The sequence below is a fragment of the Balaenoptera ricei genome, chromosome 3 (assembly GCF_028023285.1).
Source record: "Balaenoptera ricei isolate mBalRic1 chromosome 3, mBalRic1.hap2, whole genome shotgun sequence".
NCBI lineage: Eukaryota > Metazoa > Chordata > Mammalia > Artiodactyla > Balaenopteridae > Balaenoptera > Balaenoptera ricei.
In genome coordinates this window covers 112,520,208-112,529,832 of record NC_082641.1, presented here as the reverse complement: position 1 = coordinate 112,529,832, position 9,625 = coordinate 112,520,208, and the positions used below count along the sequence as shown (strand labels likewise).

Here is a 9,625-nt window from a genome sequence, read left to right as displayed (position 1 = left end):
CTTCTTGTAAGCTCCAGAGAACGTGGCAAGAAGCTTCCTTTGGTCCAGCTTACAGATAGCAGCTGGTTTTCTGTAAACAGGGCTTCTCCAGGCCCTTAAGAGAGAAGCACTGTTGTCTTGAGCTTTGTGGTTGTGACCATGCTTACATATTGTTTGGTAAACCAGCTTGTTCTTGGTCCATGAAGTATCTGGTATGGGGAGGGTGTGGCAGTGGTGGGGTTGGGTGGGGGAAGTAGGGAAAGCAGTTGGGCTCAGTCCAGTCCATCTATGACCTATAGCAGAAAAGCAAGGGAGGCAGGGAGGGGCATCTGGCTAGCAAGATAGATGGTAAAAAGAATAGATCCAGTCTGCCATAGGCATGAGGGGATGCCCTTAATCAAATGACACAACGCAGATCTAATTCCCACTACTTGGAGCAGTTTGAATTGATGGCCCCATGTTCAGGCAGAAGATGTGCAGCCTCTGAAATCTCCAGGGCCTGGACTCTGAGAGGGAGCCAACAGGGCCCCTGGCCGGTTTCCACGTGCTTTGGGGCTCTGTCGTCTCCTCTCAGAGGGTGGGCCCCTGGAGGAAGCCATGTGTCCTGTGCATGCTAGGCTGCCTGTCTCTGAGATTCCTGTTGCTGTACCTGTGTACTCTGCAGGTTGCTGTGAGGAGCCTGAGGGGGCCCAGGGGGCTGGGAGGCTGAGAGTGGCCGAGAGACCTGGTGATGTAGGCGCCGGTTCCGCAGGGCTAGCAAGCAGTTCTGTGGGGAAGTGGGGCAGCAGGAGGTACGAGGGCGAGTCCTGGGGAGCTGGGGACCCGGGGCAGCCTAGAGCACTGTCATCGGAAGGAACGGGGCTGGGGCAGCGGCCTTCTCCGGGTAAGTACCGAATGCATTTCTTTTTCCTCCTAGGAATAGTGAAGAGAGTTATCTGTAAACAGAGGGTGAGTTCATAGTCATACTCCACAACCAGAAAATGCTGTCCTTGCATAGGCCTAGCTCCCCATGACTTAGGTGATATGCCTGTGCCTTCAGGCTTAGCGCTACAACTGCTGAGCCTGGCCCAGACCTGGGACAGGTGCAGCTCCCAGCAGAGCCACAAGGTGGCACTGGGACCTTTTCTAGCTTGGCCTGTGGGCTGCCTGCTATCTTCCAGGGCAGCTGTCTCCTAGTCTAGGCTGCAGAGGCTCTGCTTCACATGTTTGTGGAGCTCAGATCTGATTAAGGAAGGGGGGCTGCAATGGGCTTGTGGCTTCTAGGGCTGAGCAATCCAAATGCTCAGAGCTAGGCTAGGGGCAGAGAAGGGAAAGAAATGGACAGTGACTTGTCCTATCCATTCCGACCATCTTATTCTCTGGACCACACTTTGTTTCTGAGTAGCGTGGAATGGATGGAATAGGGCCTCCTCTGAGAACAGGGTTGCCTCCCATCATGTGTACATACACACACATAACTTATTTCCCCCAAATTCCTCTTTGCCCTTGGACAGGGAGCACGGTGGGCACGCATAGGGGCTGGACAAGTATTTCCTAGAGTCAGTGAACTTACTGCCTGGAGCAGCCTCAGCCTTGGCCCTAGCAGGCCTGGCCTGAAGCTCAACTAGGCAACTTTAGCCATTTGGTAGGTATACTTTCTTTTCCTATACACAAATATTTCTCTGTTGTATGGTGAAACATACAGGTTTAATGCCACAGGGCCTGAGTATGGGTACCAGGGGTACCTCTGTTCATCTCCCTACCTCTCTGAGCCCTCTGGTCTCAGTAGGTACATGATATAAGTCACATGGCCACTGGGCATTTAGGTTATTCAGGTTTTTCTCTACTACAGTCACTTTGTTATTCTTACAATTAAGGGCTCGGTATGGTACAGCAGGGATCCCAACTGGAAGAAGTGAGGGAGCTGGTGGACCATGATGACTTTGAGGCCTGGCAACAGGGGCTCAGGCCATTTAAATGCTGTGTGTGTGATTTGTCTGCTGAGGACCTGCTAGGCCTGATGAGCACCAGACCAACATTACCAGGGAACCCTGGGCACCAGGTACCAGAAATACCTTCTAAGTCTGCCTTTCCTTTCCTCCTAGAGCATTGTCTCTCCTTCTCCTTCCTCTTAGACCCAAGTGGTCTTCCCCACGAGCTGTTCTGTGTTCACTCCCATTCTTAGGAGGCATGGGCTCCCCAGTCTGCGGGTATGTTGGGGGCTAGGGGCCAAAGGAGGGCAGCAGGCCCAGCAGAACATGTGCAGAGAGTAAGGGAAGCAGCTTGAAGCAAAGGGAGGACAGTGGTGGGGACAAACCCACCTGCACGGACCACACCAATCCGTCTGCTGGTTGAGGCCAAAGCGAGCACGGCATTTCTTAGGCGAGCCAGGGTCTGCTCACAGCCATGCCAGAGGGGCAGAGCAGGGCAGAGGGCGAGCAGGCAGGCAGCAGGGCAGAGCAGGGCCCAGAAAGAAGAGGTAACATCAGTGTTAGCCAGTCACAGATACCCCACAGTCCCTACAGGCAAGGGCTTCTCCACGGCACAGCCAGCCCTAGTGGGAGCCCCAGGGCCCAAAGCCAAGGTATCAGGAAAGGGTGGCACCCAGCTGGCAGTGTAGAGGCAGTGGGAAGAACGGCGGGGGTGGGGAGGGAGGGGACCCTGTCAATCAGACTGGCTCCTCTCTGTGGCTTGCGGGGCCCTTTGCAGCAAGGGAGCTCAGAGAAGAACCTGGGGGGCCCGTAGGGATCAAGCCTTTTCTGCCTTAGGGCACCCCCACCCCCACCAACTCCCTGCCCATTTTATCCAGTTTTTCTTCATCTTTGCCAGTGTGCAATCTGCCTGACCCATATCCCCTGGGGCTGTAGTTTAAGCCTATGCTACATACTTTTCCAGAAGGAAAGTAAAGCCCATTGTTCAACCTTAGAAAAAGGACTGAGGACTCTCCCGTGCCCCAGTCCTAGCCTCCAGCTTCCCTGTGTGGGGCAGCACAGCTGAGAAAGTCACTCGTGGATGGTGGATGCGGAGTGTGAAGTGGGGGCAGGGTGCGGCCTCCCGGGTCCTCTATACAGAGCACTTTGCACCTCCGTGAGAACTGGGGGTGGGGTGATAAGAGAAATTGCTACGCACCAGCCAACAGGCTGTGTGACTACTGGGCTCAGGCGTGGGGCCTGGCTCAACCTCCACCCAGACAGCCTGCTGCTCACCTCCGCAGAACTAACCAGGATGCAGTATTTGGGTTTAGTCTTGAATCAAACAGTTCCTCACTAGCTTCTCTGGCAGAGGCTGGCCGCTAGCAGGGCTTGCAAGGGGGTGTGTGTGGCGGGTCACAAAGCACTGCTCTAAGAATTGGCTTCTGCAGGTCTTCCCTGGGACTTAGTGTAGCTGTTCCTCCTGTGGGGGGTTGACTTGTGAGATGCAGGCCTCGTTTCCAGAGGGCCCAGGCCCTGAAGGTTCATGGCTCAGTACTCTGCCCCTCTCCTGGGCCAGAGCAGGGCCGCTCGTGAGCTGGGGACCTGGAGAGGAGCCTCCACTACTGCCGAGGGAAGGCCTCACCTGTGTTGGATTCTTGGTGCTTTTCCCGTGACCGCCTCTTCTTCTTCCCCTGCAGGGAGCAAAGCGGAGGATGCTCAGAGGATGCTGGGAGGTGGACACTGTAACCCCAGTGAGCGAGTGGCTGGGACACCTGCAGCCTGCTGCCTAGTCTGGCTGCCGCTGGGATTCCAGGTCCACAGTGCCCTCTGACTTGGGGGCCCTTGGTGTTTCTTGATTGCACTTTTTGCTAGGTTACCACGGGGCAGTTGGGGTCTCCTCCTCCCTTTCCCACACTGGTCTCCTTTTTGAATGCAGGAGGTGACTTCCGGGCCCCTTCCTCCGCTTGTGCTGATGTAGCCCAATCAAGTACTGGACAACAGCCCTGTGTGGAAGTACATCCTGGGGAAAATGAGCCTGCCTCTAGGGGCAGCTCCCCTCATCTGATCCTCTTCTGAGCTAGCCATGGGAGGCCTTGGACCCTCTATTCCACCACCTCCCCTCCTCCTCTGTGCCTTCAGGACAGTAGTCCCGACTTCCCTGGTGAGACTGTGGCCTGGCATCTTGAAGGTTCCCCTACTGTGTGTTGGCCACTCACGTAGTTGTCCCGCGCCGACCAGCCTGGGTAGAGCTGCATGTGCAGCTGCCTCTCCTTGCGGGCCAGCTCATAATACTTGGCCTGCTCTTCCCGGGACAGTGCGTGCCACTGCAATGGGAAAGGGGGGCAGATGGAGGTGCATCAGGGAGTCAGCAGGCTGCACCGGGGTGAAGGTAGTCAGGGCCGGCCCCTACCAGCCCACCTGCCCCGCGGCCTCACCCTCCGGCCCAGGATCTGGTTGATGGCAGCGCTCTCCTTGAGTGTGCATTCTGCAATGACCTTTGCTCTCATCTCCTTCATGTACAGCATGAAGGCGTTGAGAGGCTTCTTGATGGTTGGCTTCTTGGCTTCCTTCTCTGCCTTGGATTCTGCCTGCGTCTTCCTGAAGGACACATGAACGATCACTCAGGGGCCCCCACGGTGTCCTGATGCTACCACTCTCCTCTAGTGTGTCCAGTGTATGTGTAAGTGCCTGGATACTAGGGTTTTGTAAATGGGATCTTTTTTTAGCTGCCCCAAAGTAGGTGAGCAGAGCTAAGTAACTGTTCCTTATAGGAATTCTGCAGCTAAGTAAGGAAAGCCCCTCCCCTCTTGGCTCAAACTAAATCCACCCACTCCTCTCCTGCTTCCGAGGATCAAAAAACTGGTCAGTGGCAATTGCCACAAGACGGCTTGGCCAGAGGCCTCCTGGCAGTCCCTGGAGCTTCCAGGCAGCAGGCTTGGGCCTGGTGGGAGGAATGTGTATCTTGAAGTCTGCTTACCTGTCCCAACCCCCCCTCCCCACTGAGTGTCTTTTCACTCACAGGCTGCGGTCATAGGGCTGCAGCTCCTGCTTCCCTGAAGGGGGCACAATGGCTGGGTGGGGGATGGCTGCGGGGTGACCAGGTACACCGGAACCTAGCATCAGGGGTGGATGGGTGAACCTAAAGGCAGAAGAAGAGTTAACACTGAGCCAGGTATGTATGGGCCAGATCTTTGGACACAGAGAGGCCCCTGCACAGTACAAGAGGGTGAACAGATACCCACCTCCACTGGCCTGCATACAAGTACACAGAAATACAAATACCTGCTCCCAACACACTGCACAGACACGATGCAAAAATCTACATGTATGTCAAATTCAGGTGGTTACTAAAGTCCTGAATAGCTTTTGAATCTATCCCTTTCTCACCTCCTGCCCTCACCAGCTCAGCCTCAGCCTGTGGCTGCCCTTACTTTCCTCCTTGACCCCTCCAGGCTTCTCTCTATATAACAGCCAGAGTGACCTTTTAAAAACACCTGAATGCTCTTGGCCACTTCTGTTGAAATTCCCCCACTGCCCACAGAATAAAACCCAGGCCCCTCCCTAGGGCTTGCACAGCCCTGTATGGCCATCTCTGCTGACATTTCTAGCCCCATTCCCCACCACCCCCACCCCATTTCCCATCACTTCCCACCCCCAGCCATCTCCAGCTACTGATGTTCCCTTTGTTCCCCTCACTCAAGAGATGTTATCCTCTTCATGAAGCCTTCCCTGACCCATCAGACATGGCTGGGGTCTCCTCGGGGCTTCCCCATCACCCAGATAGCCCATTCAACTGCTGCTGCTGTGTCTATACCTCCCACCCTGGGCTGTGGGCTCCAGTAGGGCTAGAAACGTCTGTTGAATTCCTTGTTCCATACCTGCACACGAGCCTGTCACTGAGGGAGCGAGCCAAGTGAAAGGACACACATACACACATAGCTCCCACTTCACTTTCTTGATGTTCTATGGATACCAATCTGTCCCTTACTGCTTGCACAGGTATGGAATAACTGAGCAGGTGGCCCCTAAGGGCCAGAGGTTGGAGACACATGTAAAAGGTGCTGCCTCAGTTTGGGCAGAGCTCGGGGGATGCTGTCCTGACTCTCCCTTTGCTCAGCAGGATGCACAACAGAGGTGAGTGCACACACACCTGCACATGTGTACATGCACTGTCTCAGGCTGCCCTGTCGTGCTCTGCACAGTATGGCCTGGGCTTAGGCCTCTTGCACTCCCACTGGCTTCATTCTCAGGTATAGGGCAGCGTGGGGCTGGAGAATGACAGACGGACGGATGGACAAACGACTGACACAGGGCAAGCACTGGCCTGGGCATGGCCTCTTGTGGGCACTGAAGCCTGGGCAACAGGAAGCAGGAGCCTAGCTGCAGGGTAGGGGACTCACCTGGGGTAGGGGGCGCCAGGGGCTGCGGTGGGGGCAGGGAAGTGCTGTCTATATCCGCAGGAAGGGGACAGGGGGTAGAGAGGAGGGCTGGGCCTGTGGTTGGGAGAGATAGCTGTTAGCAGTCTGGCTACTTGCCAAACGTGGGGAAGGACTTCCCCACCTTGCTCGGGCCTGACCCCTAGTGTAATAAGGCAAATTGGCTTCTGCTTGGAGCACTCTAGTGTATGTTTTAAACACCTGCCACCAGAGGGCAACCTTTCCCTCTACAGCAGCGGTCCCCAACCTTTTTGGCACCAGGGACCGGTTTTGTGGAAGACATAGTCTTTCCACAGACTGGGGCTCGCCCTGCCGCTCACCTCCTGCTGTGCGGCCCGGTTCCTAATCCCTGCTCTACAGGCTTACCTTCCCTCTATTCGTGTATAAGGGGTAGAAATGGCAGCATTCTCCTGGGACCCAGGTTAGTAGGTCCCTCCAGCCTCACCTCCTGAAATTCGGGCTTGATACCTGCATACCTGCCCTAAGGCCTTTGCACTCACTGTTGACACTGTTAGGATTGTTCTTCTGTCCCACTTTGCTTCAAACTCCTGGTCATCTGTCAAGCTCTTGCTTGGCCAAAACACCCTTTCTCCTGAAAGCCCTTGAGATCCCAAGCTGGATGAGGTGTCCCTCCAGGCTTTTACAGTCCTCAAAGCACTGCTAACAGTGCTCTGTAATTGGCCTCTTGCCTGACTTGTGCACTAGGTGGACTGAGTTCTGAGAGGGCGGGGACCTGAGGATCAACCAGCTTCAGCAGTGCTTCTCTGGTTCCCTGAGAACCTGCCCGGTGCACTTAAGTCCTGGGGGGACTCGTAAGGGTAGTCCTGATTCGTATTCAAGGTGGAGCTTTATCCAGAGACAATCTGGACATGGAAGAGTGAGCTGAACGTGGATAAAGGGCAAGTAGAAAGGGGCAGGCGGGCCCCAGGTTGGGCTTCTGGCCTGCTCTGCCTTCCTGGGAAGCCAAGCTTTCCTGCCTTTGGGTAATTGTCCCAACCTAGAGAGGCTAGAGACCTGCCTAGGTCAAACTGCACATGATGAACAAAGGGTCACGTACTCTGCCAAGGCCCAGCTCCAGCTGAAGACGGGCCCTTTGGCTCACAGTTGGGCCTACCGAATGGGATCCAGGCCGTCTTTCCCTGGCCCAGCCTTAGTAGACTCTCCAAGCAGAATGCCAGGGGCTTGGACTGAAGCAGGCACCATAGGGGCAAGAAGGACCCTGCCCTTCAAGCAGCTCAGCCAAGGAGGGGACCAGCCAGCAGTAGACACTGAGGCAAGTGGGAAGTATCCCTCTGTCCACCAGGCCACTGTGAAGCAGCAGCCTCTCTTGTGGCCATGCACGCTGCCACCTCCCTGGTCAGGCCTACTTTTTCTTCCTCACATACTCATATGGCCCTGAACAGCCCAGGGTTCCCCCACTCAAGTCTTAGACGTTACGGCAGAGCGTGATAGGGCTAGGACCAGGAGCTAGGTCTCCTGCCTTCCCAAAGGGAGTATGTCTAGCTAGCTGAGGCATGCATAGAGCTGCTGGCCAGCCCCTGGTACCTGTAGAGCTGGCAGCAGGGTGCTCAGCACAGAAGGATGGAGGAGGAAAATGGAAGGGCAGGTATGGGTCCAACCAGCGCAAGGTGCCCCTTTCCCACTGGGCCCTCACTCACCAGCTCACAGTGTGCGGGAGCTGTCCCATGCTGCCTGAGGTCAGAGAGTAGAAGCCAGAGAGGTCAGGGGTCTGCAGAGGCCTGTGAACTCCTGCAGTGGAGAGGGGCCGAGTAAGTGAGCCAGCCTGACCTGGAGGCCACTTCAGCTAGTTACTGCATCCTGGAGCCTCCCGTGGGGCCCTCCTAGGATCCCATCTCCGTGTGCTAGAGAGAGGACCAGACATACTGGTTTGTTCAGGACTATCCCAGTGTGATAACAGTGCCCCATTTACAGGCTAGGGGAATCAAGGGCAGAGGGTTTGGGTGACTTGCCTACGGACAGTGGCTGGACAGTGGCAGAGTTGGAGTCATTCAGGAGTGGGAGGCCAGACGTTGCCACACGCTGGTCCAGTGCTGGTCTGCAACTGGGGCCTCTCTGCTGGGGGCTCTAGCCTGGCTTTCCGGGCAGGAGGCAGACCCCCTGGCCTGGGGAGCCAGGGCTCCACCCGTGCCCCCCCCCCCCCCCCGCCGTGCCCCCTCCTCCCCAGGGTTGAGTCAGCAGGTTTCCCACAGCCGACAATGGCTGATTTCAGAATGACTTTGCCCGAGGCTGAGGTGAATCAGCCATCACAACCACCACTTTCCATTTTCTCACTGGGGGAGGGAAAGACTGCAAGATTTATATTTATCAGCTTTACACAGAGGCCTACTCCCATACTGGTATTGGGTAGTCACGCAGGATTTAGGCTCCTACCTCAACCTGAAGCCTTCAGATTTTGACCGGGTACCACCTTCCCCAACCCTTTGGTGCCCTCAGGCTCCTCAATCTTTTGGGCATGTTCGAGGGGCCCTGAGTTTGCACAGCCCCAGGTTCTCCATTTACAAAAAGGGTCTAGCCACCTGGTCTCAGAAGGCAGGGACTCCATCTCCCCACTCCCCGGCTCTGGGTCTTGTTGGGCCCTTCCCATCCAGGATCCATACCTTGCTTCTGGCTGATGTCGGCTGGAGCAGGTGTGGGGTGTGGGCTGCTGAAATGGTCATAGAGAGGAGAGAGTTGGGGGACGCCGTGGGAAGGCTGACTGGCCTTGTTGTGCTGAAAAACGAGGAGGGTGGGTGAATGTGGGGGACCTGAGGGAGGAAGGCACGGGACTGGGGTGCACATACAGGAAGAGCCTCAATTAGCTGTGTGGCGGCAGCCCAACCACCAAGGGAAAGTGGAGGTGATCAAAACCACAGGCTTCACTGGACAGGACCCCACTCAGGCCACCTGGTGCCCAGGGGCCCTGCCCCCCGCCCAACTTTGCCCAAGCAGTCCAGTCTCCTGGAGAGCCTCTCGGTCTTTCTTGGCCCTCAGTTCTAGGAGGCCTTTCCCCTGCCCAGGAAATTCTTCCTGCCTCCTGGTTTCAGAGATCCCCCCGTTTCTCTGAGGCCCTATGGCTTGTCTGGTGAGCTGCTCACAAGCCTCCAGCCCTAAGACAGCCTGGAGCTTGCTTTCCCCCTCCTCTAGCCCCCAGACTGAGGGACTTGAGTCTGACCCTCTGGACCCACCTCAGGCTTAAGACGATTTGTTGACATAGGGAAGGGGCCCCCTCAGCTCTCTAACTCAGGGGAGGTGGGGCAAGGTGGTGCCAGCTGTGGCCAGGCTCCCCCCAGGGCCAACCCACCCAGCCTCCACACTTCC

The 9,625-nt window shown here is 56.3% G+C and overlaps 1 protein-coding gene across 4 annotated transcripts in view; it reads right to left on the bottom strand.

The window, feature by feature from the left end:
- Nucleotides 1-547: 547 nt before the first annotated feature.
- TCF7 (transcription factor 7) overlaps nt 548-9,625 on the bottom strand; it is a 31,014-nt gene continuing 21,936 nt past the window's right edge. Inside the window, exons 4-11 of one of the 4 annotated variants that reach the window (XM_059919473.1) lie at nt 8,926-9,037; nt 7,966-8,056; nt 6,272-6,364; nt 4,891-5,010; nt 4,307-4,469; nt 4,088-4,195; nt 3,514-3,562; nt 548-891 (exon numbers count right to left, since the gene is read on the bottom strand). In XM_059919473.1, coding sequence (XP_059775456.1) covers nt 812-891; nt 3,514-3,562; nt 4,088-4,195; nt 4,307-4,469; nt 4,891-5,010; nt 6,272-6,364; nt 7,966-8,056; nt 8,926-9,037 — 816 coding nt within the window. In that variant the 3' untranslated portion in view covers nt 548-811. Of the gene's footprint in view, nt 915-3,513; nt 3,563-4,087; nt 4,196-4,306; nt 4,470-4,890; nt 5,011-6,271; nt 6,365-7,965; nt 8,057-8,925; nt 9,038-9,625 lie in introns of all 4 variants that reach the window. The other 3 variants (XM_059919474.1, XM_059919475.1, XM_059919476.1) reach the window with 3 other exon arrangements.